Source organism: Drosophila mauritiana, chromosome X (assembly GCF_004382145.1).
Source record: "Drosophila mauritiana strain mau12 chromosome X, ASM438214v1, whole genome shotgun sequence".
In the NCBI taxonomy this organism is placed as follows: Eukaryota; Metazoa; Arthropoda; class Insecta; order Diptera; family Drosophilidae; genus Drosophila; species Drosophila mauritiana.
Genome location: NC_046672.1, coordinates 4527448 through 4541103, shown reverse-complemented (window position 1 = coordinate 4541103; position 13656 = coordinate 4527448). Strand labels below are relative to the sequence as shown.

At 41.0% G+C, this 13656-nt stretch overlaps 3 protein-coding genes across 7 annotated transcripts in view; all 3 read right to left on the bottom strand.

Annotated features, from left to right (window-relative positions):
- LOC117147871 overlaps window positions 1–7508 on the bottom strand; it is a 55235-nt gene extending 47727 nt beyond the window's left edge. The window contains exons 1-2 of one of the 4 annotated variants that reach the window (XM_033314950.1): window positions 7484–7508; window positions 6469–6658 (exon numbers count right to left, since the gene is read on the bottom strand). The gene's annotated coding sequence lies outside the window, so the exon portion shown is untranslated. Of the gene's footprint in view, window positions 1–6468; window positions 7447–7483 lie in introns of those variants that run through there. The other 3 variants (XM_033314951.1, XM_033314949.1, XR_004459879.1) reach the window with 3 other exon arrangements.
- Window positions 7509–7938: 430 nt separating this feature from the next.
- Window positions 7939–9993, bottom strand: LOC117148438 (probable pyruvate dehydrogenase E1 component subunit alpha, mitochondrial). The gene is made up of 2 exons (XM_033315810.1): window positions 9696–9993; window positions 7939–9404 (listed from the first exon to the last, which is right to left on the bottom strand). The coding sequence occupies exons 1-2, from the start codon at window positions 9816–9818 to the stop codon at window positions 8097–8099; spliced, it is 1431 nt and encodes a 476-aa protein (XP_033171701.1). The 5' UTR covers window positions 9819–9993; the 3' UTR covers window positions 7939–8096.
- A 250-nt stretch (window positions 9994–10243) lies between these two features.
- Window positions 10244–13100, bottom strand: LOC117147768 (pyruvate dehydrogenase E1 component subunit alpha, mitochondrial). 2 transcript variants are annotated; one of them, XM_033314802.1, is made up of 5 exons: window positions 12818–13100; window positions 12525–12716; window positions 11248–11812; window positions 10851–11173; window positions 10244–10784 (listed from the first exon to the last, which is right to left on the bottom strand). In XM_033314802.1, exons 1-5 carry the CDS (start codon window positions 12875–12877, stop codon window positions 10602–10604), a joined length of 1323 nt encoding a protein of 440 aa, XP_033170693.1. In that variant the 5' UTR covers window positions 12878–13100; the 3' UTR covers window positions 10244–10601. The 2 variants fall into 2 exon arrangements, with proteins under 2 accessions (XP_033170693.1, XP_033170694.1); XM_033314803.1 differs by having other exon boundaries at window positions 12525–12593; window positions 12818–13098.
- Window positions 13101–13656: the final 556 nt, after the last annotated feature.

Sequence of the window (13656 nt, the reverse complement as noted above, 5' to 3'; positions counted from 1 at the left end):
GGAAAGTGTTTATATATGTATATATATATATATTGTGTAGTGTATATGGGTGCCTCCATTGTTGCTAACTGCGCTGCGTTTATTTAGAAAGTTATTTCACTCGCTCAGCGAAGGCAACAAAAAGTAACTAAAAATAAGCTCAGCCAAAATAAAAACATTGTTGCACATGCTCCACTCCACCCAAAAAAACGAAACAAAAAAAATCCCCAGAAAATATGAAAAAAAGAACTAAAACAAGCTGGCAACAATGTTGTCTGTTTTCCAAGCACAGAGCTGTCTGGAAAAGGTGGGCGAAAAGGGGGCGGGTCTGGGGATCTCCGCCTCATTAGCTCGGGGATTTAGCCATGGATATGCTAAAAGGTTTTTATTATTATTTTATTCACTTTTTCGGCTGCTTTTCTCCTTTGTTTTACCCGCTGATGATTATTAATGTATTTATTTTTGGGCAATTTTAAGCTTGTCCGTTTATCATTACTTCGATTCGGTGACCTTGTTTTCAAAACTATGAATGAGTTTTTGATTACGAAAGGTTTGGTAAGCCCTATTGAAATATTCCTATCTCCTCAAAAAATCGTATTCCAATTTTATGCCCAAAATAATCAGTTTTTTGTTTACAATAATAAAAGTATTTATACAAAAGTGGAATGCCATACATCGTTGAATTCGTTATGAAATTTCCAACAAAGTGGCATTCAAGGATAGAAATGTTAAATTTTGACCGTTTTTTGCAAAAATTGATGATGTTACCCCTTACCAAAAATGCGAAAAATTTCGAAAAATTTTTTTTTCGAAAAATCAGTACAAATGTTTTTAGGATAGTTAGTAATGTTAATCAGCACCACAAAACATCAATTCTTTCGGTTCTGAGGTCATTTTTGGGCAAGTTATCACAAAAATTGCACATAAAATATTCAATTTTTTTCAAAAATTCTATTCCCAATTTTTTGGACAAAAATAATCCGTTTTTTGACTACAACATCGAAAATAGTTGTCCAAATATAGAATGTTATACATCGTTAAATTCGTTATGAAATTTCCAACAAAGTGGCATTCAAGGATAGAAATGTTAAATTTTGACCGTTTTTTGCAAAAATTGATGATGTTACCCCTTATCAAAAATGCGAAAAATTTCGAAAAAATTTTTTTTCGAAAAATCAGTACAAATGTTTTTAGGATAGTTAGTAATGTTAATCAGCACCACAAAACATCAATTCTTTCGGTTCTGAGGTCATTTTTGGGCAAGTTATCACAAAAATTGCACATAAAATATTCAATTTTTTTCAAAAATTCTATTCCCAATTTTTTGGACAAAAATAATCAGTTTTTTGACTACAACATCGAAAATAGTTGTCCAAATATAGAATGTTATACATCGTTAAATTCGTTATGAAATTTCCAACAAAGTGGCATTCAAGGATAGAAATGTTAAATTTTGACCGTTTTTTGCAAAAATTGATGATGTTACCCCTTACCGAAAATGCAAAAAAATACGAAAAAAAATTTTTTGGGAAAATTAGTACAAAAGTTGTTAGGATATTTGGAGTTGTTAATAAACTGCAGAAAACAGAAATTCCCATCGCTGATAGTTTATTTTTGAAAAAGTAACAGCGAAAGAGCTTGATGAAAGGCAAAATTATGGTGAAAAGAGGACTTGATTGTGTGATGCCGTTGGAGCTCGAAATTTCCAGAAATAGCTGGGAATTGTAAATGGGATTCGAAATAATCGCTTTGTCACCACACCTGCCATTTTTCCATTTCGCTGCGCCTTTTGTTTAGTTTTACATTATTTTCTTGGACCTGGCATGTGGTCAACACACAGCGAATTTACCTCAATCCGTTTGTAGACGCTATTTGCATAGTACTGAATGCTATTTATTATTATTATTTAGCCATCATTTTGGCTGCCAGTCAATTGAGCGTTTTGTTTATAAACAATAAGTATACAGGGCGCCGAGAAGCACAACATTTTGTGATGTAGCTCATAAAAATGGTCATCGAGGGTCGGGGAAAAGCGGCGAAACCCAAAGAAATAATAAACACGAATTGCAAATATTTTAAGCTTTCATCGAGGAATAAAGGTGTTGACGGAGGCAAACAGAATTGAAAATTGTGTATTTTTAGCGCCAGTAAATATCGCCAGGTATTATTCCCTTTGCCATATTCCTCTTCACGTGACATAAACGAAAGTTACGTATACGCACTGCTGGCGATTGTATGATATTTAATCGCGTGAGCTTGAAATGAAATCGAATCTCGAAAATAATGCCGTGACAATTAATTAAATACTTGGTCCTCATTCTGTGTCACCGTTATTTTTTTCCTTTTTGTTTTTGTATAATTTTGCACGTTTTTACCCTTGTTTACTTTATTATGCGTAAGAGATTATAATGGCATTAATTACGTATACGCACAGGTGAACACGGCAGAAGGCACGATGGGCACTTAATTAGCGTGCGTGTGTCAGCCTGTTTATTTATGTTTAAATGTCTGACGGCCTTGGCAAACATTTTCCAACACTCATTCGCTTATTCAGTGTTTGTTTGCCTTTTTTATGAGCACTTTCGTGCCTTATTTTGCGAACAAGGACCGTCAGATACTCTTTTGTGAAGGCAGATTGAATTGAAAACATATGGCTATGCGTTGCTTTATAAATAGTTCCCTTTTTAATTATAAGCATTTTTCCACTCTCTTGCGTTGCCTTAGAAACATTGAGCATTAAACAAAAGGAAATTAGTCACATGCCAGTGTTTTCTCATACACAAAGGCTCAAAGGTGCGAAAAATGTCATATAAATTCCTTAAAATCCCACATGGGCATTCATCATTCTCCAAATTAAAAATAATAAATAATAAAAGGAAGGAAACCAAAGGAATTGAGTCGCTTTGTAATTTCATTTTGTGGCCATAGAGAGTTTTGATATTTTTGCCAGCATGACATCTGAATTTGCATAATTAATCAATTAATGCTGCGATTTTAGAGCCTTCCCATACGGCGAATGCGGAAATTCGTGGGCGTCACGTGCATAAATTTTGCTCATGTGATTTGCGCTCGTTTCATTTTCATTTCTGAATACAATTTTTAAGCCGCGCACGTGCTCCGACATGGCTAAATATACATACATATATATATATATATCTATATAGATATATATTATATAGCTGGACGTACGTGGACATCTATACTATGGATACATGTGTAGGCCCAAAAGTGAACGGGCAAACGTGGCGGTTAACATTTAATTTGATATGCACTTTGTTTGTACCAGCGACATGGACATGTCAATTATTTAATGCTTAACGTTTAGTGCCTTATTGCATTTCAATTTTCCATTTAGCCATTTGACTCGATGCGTTTTTATCGCCGGCCATTCGATATTCAGTCAAATTACGTGACGGGAATGGCATAAAAACACTTAAAGTGTGCCAAAAAAAAAGAGAAACGTCTAATGTTGAATGAATGGCCAACCGAGACGTATCTGCAATTTTATGCCGGGCAATTTGTTTAAATGGTTGAATATTAATGTTATGAGCTTGCTAATCATGCATCGTGCTCTCGAAAAATTATTTTTAAAAACATTATCGTATCACCTATTTCAATTGTACACTTTCAAAAACTAAGCTGCTCATTAATAATTTATATAGCCGTGCGTATATTAAATTTTAACGAGGAAACGCATCAAATTAATGGGCCATAAATTCGGAATTCAATTAAAAAATAAATTAAACAAAAATCGAATCAGCTGCAAATTTTATTTATTTATTTTGCAATTGAATGACGTATTTATTGGCCATTATTTTAATGCCTCTGCCTGCCTTTCTGCAGCATTTTTGTTGATTATATATTTTCTATATACCTCTTGTCTGTCAAGATTATAATAGATTTTCCTTTTATTGTACCTAGTACCTGTGGCAAAGTCACTACACATGAGTCACTGATTCCGATTTCGCTTTTTGGGTTAAGAGATATGGCTGTCAGGGGTTTCAGTACTTCCTCTCGCTTCTCGCCTGTTTATTTTCGTCGAGGGGTTCGTCATTAGACGGCTGCTGATTGAGTGTCCACTTGCTAATGGATATGGCTTTTCCGACCCGCGCCACCCGTGCCACATGCCCCAAACCAGCATACCACCCCCCCTGCCCCAAGCCGCACTGAGACGACCCCTTTCCGTTTCCCGCCGCCATTTTGCGCATTTTGCTCAGGCTTTCCTGTCATGTTCCACCTGCCAGCTGAATGCATTTGATTTGATATTTTCTGTCATCTGTGCGTCGTTTGCTGCTCTTTATTTTGCGTTTCCACTGCTCTGTTGTTCTTAGAATCATTAGTTTGTTTCGGGCTCGGTGCTTTTCCGTATCTCTGCATCTTTTTGTCACGTTCGCCTCTCGATTTTCGTGATTTTGGTTTTCATTTCTTGGGCCTTTCTGTTCGGGCGTCGCTTCTGTTCTTTTCGTTTCTATTTTTGGGACGAGCACAACAAATTAAATAAACAATATTGTCATTTCTCTGCATTGCATTTTCGCTTATTTAGCACAGTTTGCCTCAGTCATTGCCACATTTAAATCCACTTTTTATGGCTTTATTCGCATGTGGCCCGAATGATTTGCCTGCCTTGTGTGGTTAGCTAATTGCCAGAAATGTTTTCGTTGTCATAAGATCTCGCATTTGATATGCATTAGTGGCATGTATTTGTTTAAAAATATATATATATATATTTTGGGCCTTGTAAAATTCGAAATCACTGGATTTTACGCCTGTTGACTTGATTTTTTGATCAATTCTAGGCGGCGGGCGTTCAATTAAAAAGCCATACAAAATTAATTACCAACGCTGGCCATTTTCAGCGGATTTTCGTTTAATATTTACAAGAGAATCGACCTCCAAACAAAAGGCAGGCGTACAAATAATTGATTTGCGATCGAAATTGTGAGTATTTTATCTCACAATTTCAACTGGCAATTCAATTTCAATTTTCCGACCGCCTCATTTGATTCAAATGTGCACTTGGCCGCGGAATGTTAATGCATTTCCACTTGAATTCAGAGATCTTATCTCGATACCAGCTGCATTCTTGGCCAAGAATTTCAGTGGGTTAAGGGGTGAAGACAAACAAGGGGGCACCGCAGGGGTTAAGAGCAAATTCACAAGAAAAATATTCAAATTGGTTGGCATTTTGGTGACGTGCGGCGATCGCGTCCAACAGAAACAAAAATAAATAAATATAAATGTTGCGCATAAATTTCTATTTTAACTCAAGGTCGCGTCATCAGTTTGATTCTCTCTCTTCTTCGCCGATAGGAGGAAATCGTGCCGAAAATTATGTTAAAAAAACGAAAAATAATTTTGTGGCAAAGTGTAATGGGCATGGGTATTGCCAAGATCAGGATCAAGATGTACAAACCATATTTTGACACATATAATTGGCGTAACAAATATAAACGCATTAAACCAATTGCAATTTGAAGGAATGTTTGAGAAGTACACCTAATTCAATGGCATTTTCAAAAGCCGGCTTCAAATGGCAGCAAACAAAGACCCTCACTTAACACGTTTCAATTGTATAAATCGGCATTAACAGGGCTTCATCCGCACCTTGATCTACATTCCAAGATCAAAACCAAGCCAGATTGTTCTTCCGATTCTGCACCGAGAAAAACAAAACGCATGAATAGATCTTCTTTCAAAAGATACAAAATGGTGGGGAGATGGAGATTGGGATGGCGATGCCGCGTTAGATTGTTCAATTATTCAATTGGGGACTTCGAGACGGCGGCAAACAATTTTGATTATATTTATTAGATGCCGGGGATTAGCTGCGCTGGCTTCTGTGGCAATTTCGTTGAGTATACGCCATGTATGCGCGGCCAAGCAGTTGAATTTGTTCCATCACACATGTGTTTCACATTATTTTTTTTAATTTTTTTTTTAATTTTATTTTATCTCAACCGTACCGCTGGCTGGCGAATTGAAATTGAAAATGAACATGAAAGCGTCTTGAGATGGAATTTAAATTGAAATGGGTATTTTGATCGGCTTTGCGGGTTTGTGTGGCATCTTCTCAATTCAGTTCACCTTACCCACCCAGTTCTTCTTGCCCGCCGACTATGCAAATGTAGCGGAAATACTGAACAAATGCCACTAGACTTGGCCCTGGATCGTACTATATGTACATATACCCTGTACCTGCCTGTACACACACACATATGTATTTATTCATAAATGCGGAGCACTGGTCATGTATGTACATACGGATGTACATTAGTTTCTCAAATGTTACTGAATGATCTCTCGAAAATGTTTGCTCAAGTATGTCACTTGAGACGCGCAGCAAACAATTCAATCGATTTGAGTGTATTTGATCAGCTCTTCAGTCTCAAGCGATATTCAAATATATTCTGCAAATTTATATATTTAAGATCATGGAAAGATGAGTTTCAACATATTCGCAAGTGATTTAAATATGAATTCAATTTATACCTGGAATAATCGAGTTTTGCCTTGATGTTCTGTTTCTATATTAGCTGCTAATTATATTTTGGCAGCAAGTCCATCAATTACACATTGCTATTGTTTTATTGGTCATTGAGTATTAATTATTATTGTTTTCGAAGCGTTCACGTATTTCGGCGGCATGTCATTTTAAAATTTTCCATATTCCTGCAGTCCACTTCCATCACAATTGTCAACAATTGAAGCCGAATGGTTGAAACAAGGAAATAACGCCAACATAAATGTTTTGCACGATTTTAGTGCGAACTTATAAATAAATAAAATAAAACAAACGAACTTAAAAAGAAGCCAAGAGCGCACATTTTTGTGTGCTAAGTATGAAAGCAGCGTGAAGCCAAACAAAATGTACAAAAAACTAAAGAGCGCAGCAAAAAATTCAAATGAAAATTTTGTTTGACACCCGCCGTTGAACTTTTCTAGTTATTCGCAGAAAACGAAATTATGGCACAACAAAAGCATCAGTGATGAGGGGGGTGTGGTGGCATTTGACAATAAAATAATAAATAAATGCAAAATATTTGCATCTAAATAAAGGCTCAAAACCGATCAAATGTGCAGTCAACGGAATCAGCAGATATTATGATAAAAACGCAATTGAATATTAAATTCGATTGTGCCATTTGAGTTGACGTTTATTCCCGTTGATTTCTGTCAAACATGATTTAACAAGCCATTTTTATGGCATTTTTGCCATTTACATTGAATGCCCGCTTTAAATGCGCGCCTAATTTCACTAATTAATTGCTTTTATCGCACACTTCAAGGTGTAATTACTTCATATTAAACACATTAATAGTTTGATGGAAAATTTGTTATTCATTTGTTTAGATTATATGCATATGTTTTTGCATTTGCATTTTGCACAGGAGCATAAACCTCAACCAATCATCATCACACACACTTCACAATAGAAACCAAAAAAAAACACACGCGCAGTGAACAAAAAGAAAAAAAAAAAGAGTGAACAGGCGACAGGAAAGACCTCGGTTAGCACGTGAAGATCGGCGAAGATCAACGCCAGAGCATCGCGAGGAGACTGAATCCCCCGATCGGTCATATCGACTATATTCCGCGGACGTCGGGCAGGTGTGCGAGCGAGAGGGTGCGGGCGAGTGAGTGGGAGAGGAAGAGGGAGAGGGCGGGCGCACAGCGCGTGGCTCTCAACGCAACCCATATCATCGCAACTCAACTGAACTGGGGAGATAAGACCAAGAAGAATAAGAAGCCATTTAGGCGAATGATAAATGAGTGGACCGCTCTGATCTCCGCAGATCCGCACTATTAGCCGCCAAGGAGCGCGCTGCTACAGGTGTCCGTTGGAAAAAGCTCAAACGCTTTGCCCAAAAGCTCTCAAAAGTACCGTATCTTGTAATTATCTATGCTTTCAACTGTCAAAACAAATGCTTGTAGTAATTTAAGAAGAAAAAAACTGCTTTACTAATATAATAAATATTTAAAGTTTGCTATTTCCAACTTAAACTTATAGTTTTACATAAATTTGCTTGCTTTTGGGTTCAGAAACCAGCTAAAGCACTCTGGCGAAACTTGCAACTTGCTGAAAAGCTACGATGGTGTGTTCCCTTCCGTGGGGCATATTACTTCTTGGGGGCAGGTGGCGCCTTGGTGGGCGGCTGTGCGGCTGGTTTTGCCTTCTTATCGCCATCGTCGCCCTCGCCCTTGGGCTGCTTGGCGTCCGCGCTCTTCTTGTTGCCACCTTTGGCTTCCTTGGCCTTCTTGGCATCCTGCTTGGCCAGCCGTTCCTTGGCCTTGGCCACGTCAATCTCTGCGCCCACTGGGACGTCATTGATCTCGCTGGCCGGCGTCTTCTTCGGCTTGCCAAAGCACACCTCCGCCAGCTTGATGTGCTCCAAATGGAATCCGGACACGCCGCGGATCTTACCATCCACATTCTTGGCATAGATATCGGTGTGCAGCTCATCAAGTTCCACCTCCCTGTCGGTGGTGGCCTTCTTGCAAGTGCTATCGACCTGCTTCCTAGTCTTATCATCCAGGGCCTTCAGCTCCTCCTCGTCGGCGAGGCACAAGGCGATGATCTGGCTGCGAAAACTGGTGATCGGATCGCGTTTCTCCCTCGTTGCTTGGACTTCCTCCCTTGAGCGATACGATGTACCCGGATCGGACATGGAGTGACCCACATAGCGATAGGTGCTCATCTCGAGCACAATGGGTCCGTGTTTGAGGGCATGCTCCACGGCGAACTGGGTGGCGCTGCGCACGGCCAGCACCTGATTGCCATCGACCCAAAGACCAGGGATATATTGGCCACGCATGTAGAACTCCGTCATGGCAGAGGCCCGCTTAGCGTGGGTGCCCATGCCGTAGTGATTGTTCTCGCAGACGAAAATGCAGGGCAAGCACCACAGCTTGGCCATGTTGAAGGACTCGAAGATCTGGCCCTGATTGGCGGCACCATCACCATAAAGGACCACCGACACGCCGTTGTCCTTGCGATAACTGTGGGCGAGGCCGATTCCGGCGCCGAGCGGAACTTGGGCACCAACGATACCGTTGCCGCCATAGAACTTATCGCTGTACATGTGCATAGAGCCACCTTTGCCCCGGCTGCATCCAGTTCGGACTCCGAACAATTCCGCCATTATTTCGTAAAGGGAAACACCCATTAAATAGGTCCAGGCATGACACCGGTACGCCGTTATGACCGAGTCGCAGGACCGCAAACGCTGCTTCATGCCAACAGCCACGGCCTCCTGTCCGTTGTATAAATGGCAGAAGCCGCGGATTTTTCGCTCCTTGTAGTAGTTGCCCGCCACCGTCTCGAACCGGCGCAGTTCCAGCATCTGCGTGTACATCGTCAGGGCGTCCTCCCTGGACAGCTCCACGTCCATGGTGGGTCCATTCTCCAGGTCGTAGCACTTGAACGTCTGCAACGGGCATATCATAATCAGTAAAGTAACGGATTTCGAAATGCTGCTCTAGTGGAAACGCAAGAGGAATCTATGGAAGTAATGTGTGTTGTGCAGCACTGGAAAATATCAGTGTTGGTCTACGCGGTGAAGAGATTAAGCCCTTTCTATAAATATTTGAAAAATTTTCGAGAATAACGGGAGTACATAGAATTGAATTCATAATGAAGACTAGGACTTTTACGATATAGCTTAGTTCAATGGCATTTACTCATCCATTGACCTTCTTTGGATAGTCAAAACACTTACGTTCTCCAGGGTCAAACAGCTACATTTGTGGCGCCCCATGATCCTGCAGAGGATATTTCGCTCGAGGATGGAGCCGGCTCCACTGCATCTCATCGCCACGCGAACACAACTGAACTTCATCATTGGCCCTTGCCCGTATACCGATTCCCAAACACCGGGGCACTAAAATGAGCTTGTAGCCAAATGGGCAATTGCCAAGCACTCAAATTTTGAAAATGATCGGAAATAGTTGAAAAAGGGATTTGTACTTAACCAAAAAGAAACCGACAGTAAAATCAAAAGCAAATCGACAGAGATGGCAACTGTCACTAAACAGAGCGAGAAGGAAATATGAAGATTTTTTGATTGACAAGTGCTTATTTTCAAATACTACTATGATTCGAACTGTAATTCTTCCACAAATCGAAATAAGGTGTTTAAAAAGCGAAGTGCTTTATATCTACTATATATCTACTAAATCAATCAAAGTTCTTTAGTGCAAGCATAGGTGAAAAAGATTTCAAGAGCACTTGATTCAGTTTCGGCAAGAAAACTACAACGATTGTGGATTAATTTTTCTAGGTTTTTATATTTTCAACAATTTACACCTCGCTTTATCCTTATTGAACACGTTCGCAATATAATATCCAATGCAGTACCCCAGAGTAATGTGGTGCGCTACGATGTGTGGTTGGAGTGCTCCGATTAGCTAAGCTTATTGTGGGTCTCTTCGGATCCGTTCCGGTCTACGGGGTTCTCATCGTTCAACTTTCGGCTTAAGATCTAGAGATTTCGCTTGTGTCCAAGTGTCTGAGTTATTGTGTCTTCTTCATGTCTGTCTGTCAGTGATTTGTGTTTGCTGTTCGGTTTTCTTGTTTCGTTTAAGGTTCTTGTGAGTTCCCGAATCAGATTCGTGGGCCCGATGACTTAGTGATTGACGCCCTTGCGCTCCTGGATGTGATCAATATCGTAGGCGATGGTGCCGCGCAGCTTGGGCTCCAGATTGTTGGAGTACACGTCCGTCCAGAGGTGGCTGACGCCCAGCTCGGCGTCGGACTTGGCGAAGGCGGTGGCCTCGTCGACCTCCTTGCGTACCTTCAGATCGATGGCCTGGAATGTGGATTTTTCTTTTAGCAATCGTAACTTGTGACAAAAAAACCTATAATCCAAACCCACCTTGACTTCATCGGTGGTGATCAGACCCAGCTCGATGCACAGCTCCTTGAAGGAGGTGATGGGATCACGCTTCTGGCGCACCTCCTGGATCTCCTCGCGTGTGCGGTACGATGTGCCCGGATCGGACATGGAGTGTCCAGAGTACCGGTACGTGTTCGTCTCCATCACCAAAGGTCCGTGGGTGTTCACATAGTTGATGGCGAACTCGGTGGCGCTGCGCACGGCCAGCACATCCATGCCGTCCACCCAGATTCCGGGCAGGGCGTCGCCGCGGGTATAGTAATCAGTGTTGCAGGAAGCCCGCTCAGAACTGGTGCCCATTCCTAATGGGTATGGAATACAACATTTGGTTTAAATAAATATCGTTTAGCTTTGCTCCACTTCCTACAGCACTCACCGTAGTTGTTGTTCTCGCAGACAAAGATCACAGGCAGTTTCCACAGGTAGGCCATGTTGTAGGCCTCGAACACCTGTCCCTGATTGGCGGCACCATCACCGTAGAGGGCCAGGCACATGCCGCCATTGCCCTTGTACTTGCAGGCCAAGCCAACGCCGGCGCCCAATGGAACTTGGGCACCTACGATGCCGTTGCCTCCGTAGAAGTTCGGTGCGTACATGTGCATGGAGCCACCCTTGCCGCGGGCACAGCCGCCCTGGACACCGGTGAGCTCAGCCAGTACACCGCTGGGTGAGACGCCCATCAGGTAGGTCCATCCGTGGACACGGTACGCCGATATGATGTTGTCCACATCCCGCATCGCCGCCTTCATGCCAACGGCGCATGCCTCCTGGCCGGAATACAGATGACAGAAGCCGCGGATGATCTTCTCCTTGTACAGATTACCGGCGGCCGTCTCCAACCGACGGATCGTCTGCATCTGTGTGTAGTACTTGAGGGCCTGATCCTTGGTTAGCTTCACTTCCGTGGCGGGTCCTTCGTCCAGACGATGCAGCTTGAAGGGCTGAAAAGTTGGAAAGCATATTTTAGAAATATCTCGACGAGAATTTAGATCCTACCATCGTAGCTAATCAATAGTAACATTTACCTTTACAAACGTTTTCTACTTTTGCATTAACAGCTGACACACACAGCTGATAAGAACGTAACGGAAACGTTTGGAACGCATGATAGGTAATAAAATGTTAGCACTTTGATTGGATAAACCAAATTACCATAGGCTTCAAGCTTCTCTAATCTAAGTATACTAATCTATAGAGCTATACCCAGATATCGAGGATTTTCGGAAGTATGCCCCAAAAGCCAAATTTGGATTTATGGCACTTTATGGCGGCTAATTTATGGCGTGAGAATCGACGTAAACAGAGAGCCAGCCAGACAGACAGAGAGTGGGAGAGAGAGGGCGAAAATCGGCGGATCGTTGATAAGACTATATGTTATATGGTGCGTGAACAGTCACGCGTCGGCCACGCAAAAGGCAGACGGTGATAAAGAGCGTGGGAGACGGAAAACTACAAATTACTGCGTGACCTTGTCATTTGAAAATGAGCGGATTGACCGGCAAAATGCAACCCTGCACTTACACACACACGCAAACGAATACCCCCATTTACCGTTTGCTATATGGCAAAAATCGCATTATGTAACCGTATTTTTTTTTCCTCCCGACTTTTGGATTTTCCTGAGTTACATGTACTTAGTGCTATAATACGCACCCGATTCACTTGAACGGTGGCCTCCGTGGCATAATTGTTGGTTTTCGAAACACCTGCTTGGGCTGCATTCTGGAATAAACCGAAAAACGACGATGAATATCTCCCATTCCTGATGATATCGATGCTGTTGTTGTTGTTGTTGCTAAGTATCCGACATCCGCTGATGATGTTGTTGTTGTTGTTATGGCAACGCTTTTAGTGTTTTCATTATCGAATGGATTTGTTCAATTGCATTTTTTAGTGACAACAATTAGAAATGTTAGTGGGTGCAAAGCGGGATTGGGATTACGTACTTTTTGCAGTTGCTTAACAATAATGGGCAATTCGCTAACGCGTGACAGAGTACGCAACATTTTCGCTGTGTTATTCTCGTTCGACTGACAGAAATGGGATGTGAATGGGGGCTTTCTATATGCGGATTGTCCGGATCTAGAATCGCACGCTATATATCTGGTGTCTCAGTCGCACCGCCGCGCGTCGTTGTAAGTTAAACAATCGGAAAAAAAAGGTAGCGAGATTAGTTTATCAACTACTATATTGCACAACTATAACAACCGTTTGGCGGTATGGCGAAAAATAACGCACCTCTTGGCCGATTAGTGTGACCCTAAATAAAATACTGCATCTTTGCCTGTCTTCACAAAATACTAGATTAGTTCATCAAACTTTAATTTTTAATACAACTTCAAATGTGGAAGTAATATTAAAAATATTCAATAAGCTATTATATAATGTGTCACACAAAGTTATATCAAAATAATCGTAGTGTTTGATGGTTATTGAAATACACGAAAGAATCAATCACATTTTGAATTATTTTGCCGCCCAACTGAATGCCAAATAAAAACAGGGGTTTCAAAGAAGTACTTTTATTTCACATTGAAGATCTCATTTGGTTTTTGTTTCCTTTCTCATTTCTTACTCGTATTGTTACTTGAAATTGCCTCCATAAATCCACATTTGCGATTGCAGTTGCAATTGCAATACTGCTCTATATCGCACTCAGCTCACATAATTCACTAATCTCTTACAAAAACTTAAGTAATGTTTGTTCCTTGCACAAAAAAACATTTAAATAGAAATAGGTAAAGTAGAATTAAACGGTTAAATTCAAATAAACGCTTTACGAACT